The sequence below is a fragment of the Tympanuchus pallidicinctus genome, unplaced genomic scaffold, assembly GCF_026119805.1.
Source record: "Tympanuchus pallidicinctus isolate F22 unplaced genomic scaffold, pur_lepc_1.0 scaffold22, whole genome shotgun sequence".
NCBI classification, from domain to species: domain Eukaryota; kingdom Metazoa; phylum Chordata; class Aves; order Galliformes; family Phasianidae; genus Tympanuchus; species Tympanuchus pallidicinctus.
This window is the reverse complement of record NW_026294739.1, coordinates 16,362,902-16,377,722: the sequence shown is the minus strand read 5'-3', so window position 1 is coordinate 16,377,722 and position 14,821 is coordinate 16,362,902. Positions and strand designations below refer to the sequence as shown.

The 14,821-nt window shown below is 41.0% G+C and overlaps 2 protein-coding genes and 1 long non-coding RNA gene across 12 annotated transcripts in view; 2 read left to right on the top strand and 1 right to left on the bottom strand.

Annotated features, from left to right (window-relative positions):
• Positions 1-7,712, top strand: part of FXR1 (FMR1 autosomal homolog 1) — a 29,891-nt gene extending 22,179 nt beyond the window's left edge. Inside the window, exons 11-17 of one of the 5 annotated variants that reach the window (XM_052687127.1) lie at positions 27-84; positions 166-234; positions 1,609-1,776; positions 2,436-2,636; positions 3,395-3,475; positions 5,873-5,964; positions 6,693-7,712. In XM_052687127.1, the coding sequence (XP_052543087.1) occupies positions 27-84; positions 166-234; positions 1,609-1,776; positions 2,436-2,636; positions 3,395-3,475; positions 5,873-5,964; positions 6,693-6,863 (840 nt within the window). In that variant the 3' untranslated portion in view covers positions 6,864-7,712. Of the gene's footprint in view, positions 1-26; positions 235-1,572; positions 1,777-2,435; positions 2,637-3,394; positions 3,476-5,872; positions 5,965-6,692 lie in introns of all 5 variants that reach the window. The other 4 variants (XM_052687126.1, XM_052687128.1, XM_052687123.1 and 1 more) reach the window with 4 other exon arrangements.
• A 2,183-nt stretch (positions 7,713-9,895) lies between these two features.
• Positions 9,896-13,375, bottom strand: DNAJC19 (DnaJ heat shock protein family (Hsp40) member C19). The gene is made up of 6 exons (XM_052687130.1): positions 13,301-13,375; positions 13,116-13,167; positions 12,872-12,945; positions 12,367-12,443; positions 11,377-11,447; positions 9,896-10,460 (listed from the first exon to the last, which is right to left on the bottom strand). Exons 1-6 carry the CDS (start codon positions 13,301-13,303, stop codon positions 10,390-10,392), a joined length of 348 nt encoding a protein of 115 aa, XP_052543090.1. The 5' UTR covers positions 13,304-13,375; the 3' UTR covers positions 9,896-10,389.
• Positions 13,376-13,400: 25 nt separating this feature from the next.
• The window catches only part of LOC128082703 (uncharacterized), a 248,835-nt gene continuing 247,414 nt past the window's right edge, over positions 13,401-14,821 (top strand). For 5 of the 6 annotated variants that reach the window (XR_008207804.1, XR_008207807.1, XR_008207801.1 and 2 more), the window contains exon 1: positions 13,408-14,821. This exon is cut by the window's right edge and continues 568 nt beyond it. This is a non-coding gene — a long non-coding RNA (uncharacterized LOC128082703). The other variant, XR_008207802.1, reaches the window with a different exon arrangement.

The following is a 14,821-nucleotide window of genomic DNA, read 5'->3' as shown; positions in this document are numbered from 1 at the left end:
GAAATGTTTTGTTTCCATTTGTGTAGGAGGTAGAACAACTAAGACTGGAAAGGCTCCAAATCGATGAACAACTGCGTCAGATTGGTATGGGTTTCAGACCTTCCTCTGCTAGAGTTCCCGAAAAAGAAAAAGGTTACACAACTGATGAGAGCACCCTCTCCTCAGTGCAAGGTTCCAGATCATACAGCGGAAGAGGGAGAGGCCGCAGAGGCCCCAGTTACACATCTGGTTACGGTAAGCTAGTTTGGTATTCTCTTCAGAGCAGCTATTGAGTGAATCCTCAGTGTGCTTTTGAATTCATCACTTCTTTTTAGGTTTCTTTGTGTTTTGAATAGTTGAAAGTAGAGTTAAAAGTAGAGTTGAAAATTCAGAGTTGCTGTTTTATTTTTTGCATAGCTCAGAAAACCTGCTTGGAGTTGCATTTTTGCTGAATTTAAGTGTTAAACTGGAAGAGATGAGTAGAGTGAAGTTGGGTAAGATCTTGCCCTCCAATGATAGTAGCTGTGATCCAAAACAAAAAAAAAACCCACAACTTATCTGTGATTGTGGTCATTTGAAGAACCTGAACATGGGCATATTTCACAAAAATACGGTGTGCAGTGAACAGAAGGGGAAAAAATTACTCAGTGAATACATTATAAATTGCTCTTGATCTGTGTGCAGCTCAGTCCTGTTACAAAATCAAACCAGTTCTTTGCATTGCACGGTCAGACACAGATCATCCCGGCCGGTCGTGGCATGTTAGACAGGTTAGTTCTGATGGTAATGCTTAGTTATTTACTCTTCCCTGATGGATTGTTTGAATAAATTTAGTTGAGGTTCAGGTTGTTTATATGCACACAGCATTCAGACTTCTGTTTTGCAATGAGTGTTTTGTTGTTGTTGGTTGGTGTTGTTTGGTTTTGTTGTTTTTGTTTTGCTGTAAAACAGCAAGAATTGTATGATAGAGCCATAGGAGTATGGATGTCTTTATTCCAAAATTGTTAGTAGGGAGAGTTCCTGGATGCTTAAAATAAATGGTAGGTGTTTAATTTCTTAGCAGTAAAAAACTGTGCAGGTTTGGTTAGCTCAGAAACAAAGGGAAGTTATAAGCAGTATTTAATATAAACAGCTAAATTGAAGCAGCATTACTGCAGCCAGAAGGGGTTGCTTAGCAACAGCCATTAGCTGTAAGGTGGTGAAGTTGTCCTTGGGAATTTCAGAGAAGTTGCCTAGAAACTGCATCAAATGCCTGCAGTGTATGCACAGCAAATAGCATTCAGTCCTTGATTTATCCATGTACATAAATTGCCATTTGAGTAATTTTTGAGCCCTTATTTCTCATCTTACTGCAAGCAAACTTAAGAAGCATAATACTTAGGTAGTTTAGCTGTATGTATGTGTATATGTGGACATTTAAGCATTTATAAATAAAAACTTGCATCTTTTTATATAGAGTTTATTTTGAATTTGTGTATTTTTATATGTATCTATAAAATATTCACAACTAGGCCTGCTGGTTGAGAATCTGAAACCAGAATACGATCCCAAGTTTCATATTCACTTCCCATTTTCTTTTCCTTCTTGTACAAGGTACAAACTCTGAGCTCTCTAATCCCTCTGAAACAGAATCTGAGAGAAAAGATGAACTTAGTGACTGGTCCCTGGCAGGAGAAGATGACAGAGAAAGCAGACATCAGCGTGACAATAGACGACGTCCTGGAGGACGAGGACGCAGTGTGTCTGGAGGCCGTGGACGTGGCGGACCTCGTGGTGGCAAGTCATCCATTAGCTCTGGTACTGCATCTCAGATGCGTTTTGTTTTTTGTTCCTTGCCATTTTCCCTCTCCTTTCAGTGCTTCTGAACATTCCCTTTTTACTCTGTAATCTTAGTACACTGGTATTTCAGTGAAGCTCTGTGATATTTTTATCATGCACTGTCATTAGATTTCTGTTCAGCATCTTCTGCTCGTACTGATACTCGTTTCCTTCCTCTGCTATAGGCAGCTGTTAATGATGTCACTAAATGTTACAGATCTTTGACATGCCACCAGTGGTTGCCTTTTGAGTTGAGCTTTTCTTTTAGATACAGGAGAAAAGAAATGAAAGAATAAAAGTTAGCACAGTCAAATTCTGATAAAACAGTAATTCGCAACACTTCAGTATTGTCAGCATTACCATCAAGCTAATTAAGTGAAAGGTACATTCTACACGTGAACACCTTTAAGTAAAATGGTTTTAAAATGTTCCCTTGAACGTAAGTACCACACTGTGATGTCCCAGAGGATATATTGTTGGATTAGAGCATCAGAGAGGAGCCAGTATGCACAGGACTGTAGCATTTATACCTTGTCGTAAAGATTGCTTAATGTTTGGAACCACAGATTAAAAGCCAGTCGGGAAGATGAAATGTGTCTAACTCAGTATCTTAAATAAAAAACTTCTTGTTTGTTCAGTGCTTAAAGATCCGGACAGCAACCCTTACAGCTTACTTGATAATACAGAGTCGGACCAGACTGTGGATACTGATGCCAGTGAATCTCACCACAGTAGCAACCGTCGCAGGAGGTCACGCAGGCGAAGGACTGATGAAGATGCTGTTCTAATGGATGGAATGACAGAGTCTGATACAGCTTCTGTTAATGAGAATGGTTTAGGTATGTAAACGGCTAGTTGATAGAGCCAGAACAAGTTTGTAAGAAAACAGTGTTACCCATGTAAGTGTAGTGTTCATTTCTATTAGTGATGAGTCATTGTTCTGTTAAAGGTTGCTGTCTGATTAAAGGAAGACTTCTACCTCCATGGCTCTGCCATGCAATCTCTTGTTTACTGAGCTCCATTAGTACATTCATATGCTCTTTCATATGCCTCTTTTGTAAAACCTATCTGATGGAGATACCAAAGACTAACTTTGTTTCCTGTTTGTACTGCTGTTTTCATAGAAACACGGTGCTGTTATAGATCAGCGTTCTGTCTGTCCTCCGTTACCTCAGTGTCAGGGTAGGAAAGCTGCTTAAGCGGCTGTTAATTCATCTCTACCCAGTTTCTGCTTAAGTAAATTCTCCTTGATACTTATTGGGATGAGAATATAATTTGTTGTTTAATAGTGTAGAAAAAGAAAACTTATTTTGTGGTTGTGGCTAAAATCTGACATATGGTTATTTAATAAATGAAACCTGAGGTCATTAAGCATATGCCTAAATGTTTTCGTGAGCCAGAAGCAAAACAGTAAAATCTAGCTTTTACTTCATTGTGTATGCTTTCAATATAAATATGTTGTTCTTTCAGCCTGTCTTACTTAGCCTGTTTCTTAGCCTGTCTTTTTTAACAGAAGCAATTTAAAATGCTCCATGCTGAAACTGCTGAAGAATATTTTTTCATCAGAAATAGTTCATGGTAAACTTTGCAATTGCAGATGATAGTGACAAAAAACCCCAGCGACGCAATCGTAGCCGCAGGCGTCGCTTCAGGGGTCAGGCAGAAGATAGACAGCCAGGTAATTCGAGTGAAGCTGTGGGTATTCTCAGGTCAAAAGCATGAGAGAATGTTGTGTCTGCTGTTTTACATATAGCTGCTTAATATACAAAGGTTAATAACTAATAAGACTACTAGATAAAGATGAAAGATGTTTCTTATACTAGGAGAACTTTTAAAAGTTCTTAATCTGTCTAATGGAACTAATTTATAATGTCTAACTTTTTGCTTGGAAATACAATTAAAGCTTCTGATCCAGTTCTCATTGAAGTCAATAGGCAGTCTTCTGTTGACTTCAGTAGTCCAGGATCAAGACATAAATGAAAGTTCATGATCTGCACTCACTTGCGTCTGCACACTTGCATTGAATGTGACACAACCTTTTCAGCACTGGCTGAGGAGCAGAGGTGGAATGGCAGGCTGTGGGTGCCCTGGCAGAGCTCTGCGAGGGAACCTGCATGGTAACTGCCAGTCCAGAGCTTGATCCAAACTTCTGCTGTCAGTCTTCAGCTTTTGTGAGCGTTGTAAATCATCCACAAATTGAGGGTGGGACGGAGGAGGAATTTAAATGAAATTGCATGTTTTCAGTTTTTGTTGTTGTGGCTTGTTGCACTTTTGTGTGTACTAACACTTGAGATGTGAAAGGTGAACTAGCTCATTTCAGTAGAACGCCCTGCTCAGAAAACACTTGTACGTGCGTGCCTTAAGGTAGTAGCAGAAGGTCTTCTAGATTGACAGGCTCAAAACATTACAACATCACCCACATCTGTTTTCTGTCTATCTGTGGTGCTCATATGATACTGGATTTAGAAGGAAAAAAAAGGCTGTTGCTTTACAATAATTAAAACTTAAGGAGAATAAAAAGTACCCTGTTACACTTCTCAGCATTCTGTAGTTCGGGAACAAAGTTTATAAAGGGGTGGAAGGGATGACTGGCATCTCTGCAAAATATGAAGTATTTCTCTTTAAATGCAAGCATTCTAGGAACAGAACCAAATCCCCATAAAGTTCTTGTTTTTTTCCTGTTGATTTCTTTGTTCAAAATACCACTTCCAATTTCAATAATAAATATTTTTGAAACTGACAATAAGAGCATTGGTAGTTACATGCTTTGTGACAAATGCTCAAACTTAATCTTCACATATATTTACTACATCTATAGAGAATGAAATGGAGAGAAGGAACTCTTTCCTCCTAAATATGAGGAGCATGTTTCAGTCATTTAGTAGTTTTGTTGGTTTGGTTTGTTTTTTTGTTTGTTTGTTTTTTTGCTGTAGTTCCTGGGTTCCTACTTAGATATGAGATTAAGAATTTATATTCTTCATATTAGTCGGTTACAGAACATCTCTTAGAGAAGTCTTCTTATGCAGAAACTCCCTTGGTCTCAGCAATAACACAGGGACCCAGTTAAGAGCCTAGTTAATGTACCAGAGAACTTGTTATGCTTGCTCTGCTGATACAGGATTCTTACAGTTATTGATAAACCCAGGAAAATAGTTCACCTGAATGCATGGCATACTAAATACAGTTGACTGTAATGTTAGTAGATAATGCTTGCCGACTCTAATATGCTTTAGCTCATCAAAGATATGAATGTATATTTAAATTTGTAGTACTGTGTATTCCAAAAATAGAATTGACTCTCAATTGTTGTGGTTACGAGAGGGCAGGATAAGACAAAACCAAGCTACAAGAACATGTGCTGAGGTGGTAAGAAGAAAGGAGGTCAGAGAACCCCTGGCCAGCATCCAGTAAGTGTAGCCATAGCAGTGCAAGCATGGCTGTCCTGCTTTTGAGTACAGGCTCACTCATACAGAGCCACCTCGAGTGCCTGTACGCACAGCAGTTGCCCACCTGCCCACAAGCCGGAGGTGGATTGCCTTTTGAGTACCAGGAGGGTGAGTTCTCTTGTCAGTTGCTTCATGGAAGTAACAACAATTTTAATGCTGCTCTGTCGTAAGTGATAACATACTCTGAACCTCCTCCCCCAATTCTTTTTGTATTTTAACCTGCATTCATTTTATTAGTGTGCAATTCATCACTACTTAAGATAGTTAAAATCCCAATAAAAAAAGTGTATGGATATAAAGAGCCTGCAGTCTTAATGTTCTGAAGCCAGGTATAGAAATCCCTTCTTTTCAGATAAAATTTACACTCAGGACGGAAACATTATTTTGTTGATGGATTTCAAAATCCTGCCTTCAGATCATCACTGGCTACCACAGATTTTGGTGAAAATTTTACTTATTAACATAAAATAACTGATCCTTGCTGCGTAGTTGATAAAACCTGTAAGAGTGAAGGCCTTTTGTGAGGTAGCTCCCAGTGGTAGTGTGACTGTGCAGAATAAGGGTATGAAGTTTTAATGCTAAGTTAAATATCTAATATGAGCATCACTAATTTTTTTTTCCTTGAACAGTAACAGTAGCTGATTATATATCACGAGCTGAATCTCAGAGTAGACAGAGAAACCCTCCGAAGGAAACATTAGCCAAAACCAAGAAAGAAGCGGTAAGAGGATTTTGAACATACATTTCCTTTTCTCTTCCCTTGCAGGAAAACAGTAAAGGAATGCCTGATTTAGACGAATTTTATTTGAGTGCTCTGAGTTCAAGAACAAATCATTAGAAGTAACACTGGTTCAAGTAAACAAAACTGAGCACTGACTGGTAGAATTATCAGCGCAGAGTTCAGTAATCACTGTAATGCTTAAAGGACTGTGCGTGTTGTATTTATTACTGTAGCATTACATGATAAAATGTGAAAATTAGCACTCATCTCGCTGGATCCTTACAGCATCGTATAATAGAGGAGGGGAGGTAGGATGTTTAGTGACCTGTGTGAACTATTGCAGAAAGAGCTGGCGGTACAGGAATTGTGGATTTGAAATGTTCTGAATGGAACAAAGTGGCATAAATATGTCATTAAAATAATATTCAAAACCAAAATATTTTATTCCTAAGATGACATTGAATTCACTGCTACTAGTTATTATTGAATTGAATGAAGTGTGGTCCATTAATTTGTGATAAACAGTCCTGTCTTATTATGGACTTTGAAAAGGGTATAAACTCATGTTAACTACTTTTTTGTCTTGGAAAAACTGGCATGGTTCTCTCACATGCTTCCAGTATAGAAGCATTCTAGAAGTGAGGAGGGAAAAACAAGGATGCTGTGAACGGTTTTACTGATTCTTCTAACGTTGTGTTTTTTTGTGTTTGTTTGTGTTTGTTTTTAAGACAAAAGACACGATTGATGAAAATAGCCCTTCTGAAAAGGCAGTGAATGGTCCTGCTACGCCTGCTGTGGATGAGCCTTCTAAATTACAGCACAGCCCTGACGAAAAGAAAGTTACTGTTCAGGAGGAGGGAAATAATCAGGAAGAAGCAGTGCTGAATGGTGTTTCATAAACTGAAGTTCCTAGTTTACAGTTCTTCTACATTACATTTAAAATAGTGCTTGTATAAGCTTGCCAAAGATAGAATATGGATCGCCAGTCTTGACACCGCACTTTCAGTTCCTCCATTTTGGAATACAGAAAGGGGAGGGATCCTGAAGAAATCATATGTTAAACATACTTTGACACCTACTGTGTTATAAATATATCATCAGATGTGCCTTGAGATAGTATATGTAACATTTAAATAAACAAAATTGCTGGCTATAGGAAATGTTATTTTGTTTTCAAAATACGGCAAAGATGTGAGGGGGATCCCTAACATAATACTCTTTATGAAAGCATTAGCTGCTTTTGTTACATTTTTAATAATATGCAACCACTTCTTCACCTGAGGAATACTAGAAAGAAATGCAGTCTAAAATATTTTGCACTGAAATGTAATTTCTCCATTAGTTTAGTCTGGAAACTGGTCTGTTTTAATACATGTTTTTTAAATGCTGTATGTAGAGGAAAAATCTGCAGACCACTGGAATACATTTGTTAAAATTCTCATAATCTGCAGGGATACTGGGTGACATTGGCAGTGACTGTTCTACATTGAGGCTTTGTTTGGTTTATTTATTAAACTGTACAGTATTTAAAAATCAAACATAGCTTTAGTTAACACTAAGCTGAATTAGTCATGTCCATTAAGACATAACCTGAACTACTGAAAAGATCAATTTCCAGAAAGTTTATTCTGTATAAACTACATATGTTAGTCCTTAGTAGAGTATTTTTATTTTTGTTTTGGTTGTTTGATGTGCAATATGTTTTTTTTGTATGCTGGTAGTAAAAGAAAATAAACTTTGATCTTCCATCTGTTGACTGTTTCTATCAGAAATTCAAATTGCTATCGACTTAAGGTTTTCAAGCTGTTAACCACTGCAACTTACCTGCCAGGCAGCTTGAACCTCTTAACTCTTCTGTAAGTTTTCTAACTTTAACCTAACCTTGCATTAAGGTGATAATGTAAAACATCAGTTAATGTATCTAAAAACAGACCGATATTAAAGAATTGCATAACCTGACTAACATATATAGGAACTGAAGTAGGTGTAGCTCCTGTGAAGCCAGACTAGTAATATACTAACAAGTCTTTTTCTTGCACGTGAAGCAGAAAGATGTGAAGAGAGCTGGGAAGTAAGGAGTTGTAAGAAACCAGAGCAGTTATCACAGTGCTGAAAGCTTTGCTGCGTTAGAAGAAAAATGATCTTACCTGATTTGGCAAAAAGTGAGAAAAGACAAAAGTACTGCACAGTGTGTGCCTTCAGGTGTGTGCATCCAGGTGCTGTACTTCACACAGCTAGGGAAGAGTTGTACCAGCTAAGTTTTTTTTTCAGGTATTCATTTCATTGAAGGGCATGTGCAATGTAATGTGACTGTTAAGGCTAAAGTCTCCTGGAGAACAAACTGTTAAATTGTTATAACTGAAGCAAACATAAAAGTGGCAGAAAGGATGATGGTAGCTGTAAGGGGGTGGGAGGGGGTGTGTGTGGAGAAAGATGTTTAACAACAGTCAAGGTTACATGACAGTAAAGAACTTCAGTAGCTTTTATTTGGTGTAGGCCTTGAAAGATGCATTTTGTGAAGCTGCTGCGTGCCCTTGTAGGCATGTGTTGTGTTGTTTTGTTTTGTTTTTTTTAAAAAACCTGCTTTAATTTTTTGTAGAAAATCAGAGTATCCCTGTCTTCTGTAGGTTCTGAACACTTTCTCTTTAATGCCTGTGTTATTGATTTTGGTACTCTATTCTAAGGCACATAAGCTTCCTGTATTGTTCTGATATTTCTGAATTAGACTTCAGCAGTACAGCTACTGAACTTCACAGAGAATGTGACACTACTCATAGTGCTTACTAAAATGGTGGCAGAGTGAATGGTGAAAAAATTAAAGCTCTAAAATCCACTGTATCTACGAGCAGACAGTGTTAACCATGATGTATGTTGTACAGTTTTACCATAGTTGCAGAAAGGCTGGAAAGATTCTTGGAGCATGAGAAGACTGTGGTCCCAGTTGAGACACGGAGGACAGCTGCTGGTGTTTTGTTCCGGTATCTTAAATGGTTTATGCAAGTAAAGTACTCCAGTCAAGAAGGCACCTACGAAGCTCGTCATCTGCCTGACCACTCTGAGGCCAACCAAAAGTTAAAGCATGTTTTCAGGATGTTGTCAGGTGCCTCTTGCCTCACCCTGGCAGTGTTCATCAACCACCTCGCTGGGAAGCCTGTCCCAGTGTCTGACCACCCTCACGGTAAAAGAAATTTGTCTTAATGTCTCACCTGAGGTCCCCCTGGGCCTGGTACAGCTTTGTGCTGTTCCTGTACATCACGGTATTGGTTTCAGGGTAGAAAAACAGCACTTTGTTCTGTTTTTTCTCAGGGAGCTGCATAGAGTAGCAAGGTCATGTCTTGGCCTTCTTTTCTCCAGACCAGATAAATCCAGGTGGTCTCAGCCCCTTCTCCCTAGACATCCCTCCAGTTCTACCAGCTTTGCTGCCCTCTGCACACTTCCAAGGACCCTAGCATTTTTCTTAATGTTGTGGAGCCCAGTGCTGTAAACTATGTTCCAGGTAAGGCCACATCAACACTAAAGTGGAAGAGACTGGCAGGCTGTGCTTGGTGAATTTGGCTGCCAGGACACACTGCTGCTGAGCACACCGGCCCTCGGCACACCTGGGTCCCCTCACGCTGAGCTGCCCTTCAGCCACCTGTCCCCCACCATGTACCTGAGTCCAGCATTGCTCTGTCCCACATGTGGCACGTGGCATTTTCCCTTGAACTTCAAGCAGATGATTGTCCAGTGCTCCAGTGTATTTAGATCTCTGCCAGGCCCCTCATCGCTCCAGGGAGTTAGCTTTGTAGCATAAGATAATGCATAAAACTACAGTACTGACTAAAGGTTTGTAATTTACTGCTGTAAAATCCATTAAGAATTGAAAGCTACTAGAAAATTTGAGGCATTTAGATCCCTCAATAACAGTTAAGAAGCTGAACCATCAACTGAGTACGTTCAGTTTCTTACACTTTATTTCTTCATCCAGAAACAACCACATCTCTCTCCTACTGCTTTTTGTTAAGTAATTACTGTTCTTTTCTACCCCTCCCCATACTCCTTCATCATGCTAACTTTGGCATATGACAGAATAGCAGCACGAATTTCAACGTAACTAGTTTAACAAAAATTAGGTAACAGCATGTCAGCATCTGGTAACATGCAGGAAGAATTGGCCAAGCCAAACTACTGCTCTTCTATGCAGAAAATGCTTCTCAGTGGCAGCTTTAATCGTTTACTGAAGAACAGCTCTGAAAAAACCTTAAGCTTCACTCCCTCACATTTCCCCAAAAGTGACTAAGAAGTGAGCACAGAGGAATGTAGCTCCCCTGATTAATTTTTCAAGCCTCATTTGTATCAAGTCACTGATAGAGATTCATACTTGCCTTAAGCTGTTTATAACAAACAATCATTTATACAAGCAAACCCTCTGATTTTATCTCCAATTCATTTTTTAGCTTGGTCTTCCAGTAAATCTTTAGCTTCATTGATTTTGGCTGCTACATATGGAGAACCACCTAGAAGAAAGATAAGCTCATGTCACATCAGATGCAGAAAGCATTTTCTTTGTAGGTCATTACTGGCCCTGCACTACACAAAAAAGAAGTGCGAAAGATACTGAAGTTAAAAAACAAACTGCATTATGACTGAAGCCATTTGAGTTTACACACGTAGTGACTGCAGTAGCCAGATGCACGGGCAGCTCATCGTTAGACTGCTTTTAGTTTAACAAAGTTCATTTTTTATCATTTAAATAAATGAACTGGTCAGTAAGGACTTAATAAAAAGCAGCTTCTTGGGAATACACAAGTGTACTCCTCTGCAGATGAATCTCTCCTCCCTATTCCAAAGTTAGGCTGCAAACTGCTGCTGCACTGACAGACTAGTTCAGCATTTAAACATGATATGCAAATAATGAAAATTTTGAAACAGATTTCATTGTGTAAATGCACTGTAATTGTAACTGATCCTGAGCTACAAAGATCTGTAGCAGTGTGCCTTTTACAGGTACTGAACTTAACTCCAGTGCCTTTACTTGATGCTTAATTTAACTTATTTAGGTCATGAAAACATGTAAGATGCTCATGAGTCTTTGAGCAGCTATTTTTAGGTTTTGCACATATTCAGTAGTCAATTTTGAAGTAAGTTCTGCTTAGATATTAACTATGCTAATGACTATTTGGCATTTTAGTGCACAGAAGTAATGAAGTACTTTAAGGAAGCCATTTTACCTTAAGGACAGATAAAGCAAATAAGTTGACCTGCTGAATTTTTGAGTATTTTTTTACAGGTTTTTTTGTTTTGTTTTGTTTTTTGTTTTTTTAATTTAGTAGACAGAGTAAATACAGAGTATTCACATCACTTCTATACAGTTGTTCTCTTCGTGGGTTAAAAACATGTATTAGTTGCTCAAAATGAATTACTTTTACTTGCCTTTATCTGGATGATTCAGAAGCATGATTCGTCTATGAGCTTCTCTAATTTTACTTCTGTTGGCTGTAGGGCTAGTTTGAAAAACAGACAAAAACTCACTTGAGGGAACCTGATAAAATCCCCCAGGTCTTTACAAGGTGTCTTACCCATAAGCTCTTTGACTTACATGTATATTAGCATTTAAGTCCTGGAGAGGCTCCCTATGGGCTTTCCAAAATACCTCCTTCCCCAAGAAGACATGCTACAGCAATCTAACAAACTGGGCAACATTCACACACACTTGAAGATTTTGTTTATTTAGCTCCCACTGAAAACTGAAAGTCCTAATCAAATCCTGTCCATCCCTGACAGAGCTCTCAAGTGCTGGTGTGAGAATTCATCCTGAACTTGAATACTCAGTTGAAAACAAACAAAGCTGTGTTGTAACGTTTTTACTGGGACAACTCTGGAGAGGTTCTTAATTTATTTTAACTCCTGCTATACAAACTTCCCAGTTGGAAGTTACCTTCAGAGAAGGATGATTCTTAGTCTGTATGTTATTACATAAACTTACGTATTTGGTTCTGAGTCTAAGCTTTGGCAGGAACAGTTACCACACTCATGTGTAGGACATCCGACAGTAAGCAGTGTTTTTGCCCAGCGTGCAGGAAGTAGGCAAGGACAGCACCTTCACATTGAACTCCACCAGAACGACAGCACCCACAGCCACGTTCCCCATACAGAACCAAGGCCAAGTCTAGAAAATGGCATATTTATCAGGGCCTGTGTCTGGCTCTTGAATGTGTCTTGGGCTTAGAGATGTATGGGAGCCTAACCAGAATTCACTTCAGCTGCATCCAGCAGAAAATCCCAACTAAGCACAGAAAATCAAGAGTGGTCTCTCTGTATTTCCTGGCTTGGCAGTGATGTTCTCTGGGGAAAGCAGGCATAGGACAGTCCTGACAAAAGAACATCCTTTTTACCTTTCATTTATAATTAATATCCTTTTACCTCACTCCTAGTATTAAGGCTGCTTCTCGTTTAGTCATTTTGGGTTCAAATCCACCTCTGTAATAACCACTGAAGTCCTGAAAGAAAAAACGTGTTAGTTTTAAACACAAAGGTGATATAAGTTTATCAGTTATAACAACTCCGACTGCCTTAGCAGCTGCTGAGCATTGCTCTGTAACAGTGCTGGGCAGCTTCTTTTGTGCTTAGGAGTAAGGAATTCCATTTTTGTGGTGTCACTGAGTACTCACTTCAACTGGCCAAAACAACTCTGCAAGAACAGAATCGTTAATGCTGGAGAAGGCCTCTGAGATCACCAAGTCTTACCGTCCACCTACTGCCAGTACTGCCCACTAACTACGTCCCAAATTAATCAACCACCACCAGAATTACAGACTGATATCAGTGATACATTTAGTTCCAGAAGATACGATGCTACGTGGAGGCCGCAGTCTGCAGCTGCTCCATTTTGTCACCTCGTCGCTAAGATACCGCTGACCCAACGTACCGCTCTGGGCAGGTTCTGCAGCACTTGCTTCATCTGGGGCTCCATTTGCTTCATGGCTCTCAGCGCGTAACGACCTTAAAGAAACCAGCGTTGAACACGTCTCAGTCCGAGGCATCAGAGACACGGGGCAATTCGGCGCCATCGACACCGTTCCCAGAACGCGGATCTTTTCGGCCATAAAACAACTTCGCTCTTTCGCGTGCCGACCTCCCGCAGCCCCGCGCCGGGCGCCGCCCCCACGCACCTGCGAAGCCCGCCGCCGCGATGGTCAGCCCGACCGCCACCAGGGTCCCGGCCTGCGGGGAAACGGAGCGCTCGGTTACCAAAACAAAGAAAAGAAGGAAGGGCGGCCTGCGGAGCTGGGCTGGGCAGCGCGGGCAAAGGGAAAACAGCCGCGCCCAGCTGCGGAGCGCCCCGCGTCCCACTCACCATGGCCGCGGCCGCCCCGCAATGCCCGGCGCAGGGCGGAGCGCGCGGAGGCCGCAGCACGCCGTAAAGCGCGGCACGGCACGACAGCTGCCGTAAGGCGGGGCGGGGCTGCGCGCTTCGTGGTGGAACGCTTCTGTGCTCCTTGGGCAAATTGTGCCGATGTGCCTGAGCGCTTCTGGCGGCACAGATCGGTGGTTTGGAAATTCTCTTTGCTTTCCCAGCCTTGCCCCGTTCCGCTGCTCCTTTTGTTCGCTCCGTGCTCCTCTCCCGACACGTCGCCGCAGATTCGGCACGCTTCGCCGCTGCGGGGCCTCCCCTGCGCTGCGTGCTCCCCTGTGCGCTCCCACATGGCCGCGCTTCGGTATTTCGTTGCTGAAGATTGCTACAAAGTGAGGGAGAGTTACAGCTGTGGCTCTTGTGTTGGAATGCTGTCAGTAGCACAGTGCCTCCGCTCTTACTGCGTTGGCCCGCGATGGTGGTGGGATGGCAGCAGGGCTGAACCTTCCCCCAGTAGTGCTTACACGTGGCTGCCGTGTGATGGACGGCAGTCTGACAAAATGGTGTCTGGAGTGGAAGCGTGTATGAAGCAAACGTGTGTCACTGAATTACTCCTCCGTGAGGAGAAAATGGCACTTGCTGACCTTCCTTGACACTTGCTGAACGTCGATGGAGAGCAAACAGTAAAAGTGAGCACAGTGTGGCAGTGGGTGGTGCACTGCAGGAACGTGAAATACACGGAACAGCAGTGTGAAATACACAGCATTGTGAAATACACATAGCAGCAACGTGAAATACAAGCCACAGCCTGGATGGCCAGGCACAGCTGTCATCTCTGCTGGTGTGGATTGTTGCAAGCAGGGCATGCAGGTTTTTGTTCATTGCTGGCAAAAATGCATTGCTAGTGGTAGTGACTGTGTTGAAAAATAGTATTTTGCAGCTGAGAATGTTGTTTACCAAGTAGAGCTATTGTGCTCTTCGTATCTGCTGTAGTTTCCATGGAAATAAATAGGAGGCATTACTTTCAGAGAAACCTACATTTTTTTATCTTCTGTTTAGCTCTGAGCTCACTTAGTGTATGTTATAATTTCATTTGGACTCTGAATTATTTCCTCACCTAAATTTCAGGTGCTTGAAGCAGGATCATTCGAAGTATTTAGAGGTGATCTCCTATTTCTTTCCTTCCCTGCTACCCATAGAATCATTTGTTGGAAGGGACACTTAAAGGCCACGTTGTCCAGCTCTCCTGCAATGAACAGGGACACCTACAGCTGATCAGAGAGCTCAGAGCCCCATCCAGCTTCTCCTTGAAAGTCTTGGCAAGTGCTAAAATTTGATTTTGTGAATGGTTTGTACATAAATATTAAGGTGATTTGTTACACAACAGTCAGTTATACTCTTGAACCCTCCTTTCTGAAATTTATTCCAACTGTATCAGTGCTGATGGTTGTCTGTGCTGTGAAACTCATTATATTGAGTGGTAGGAAAGCACACTTGTGCCAGTTGTAGCAGAGAAAGTGGAAA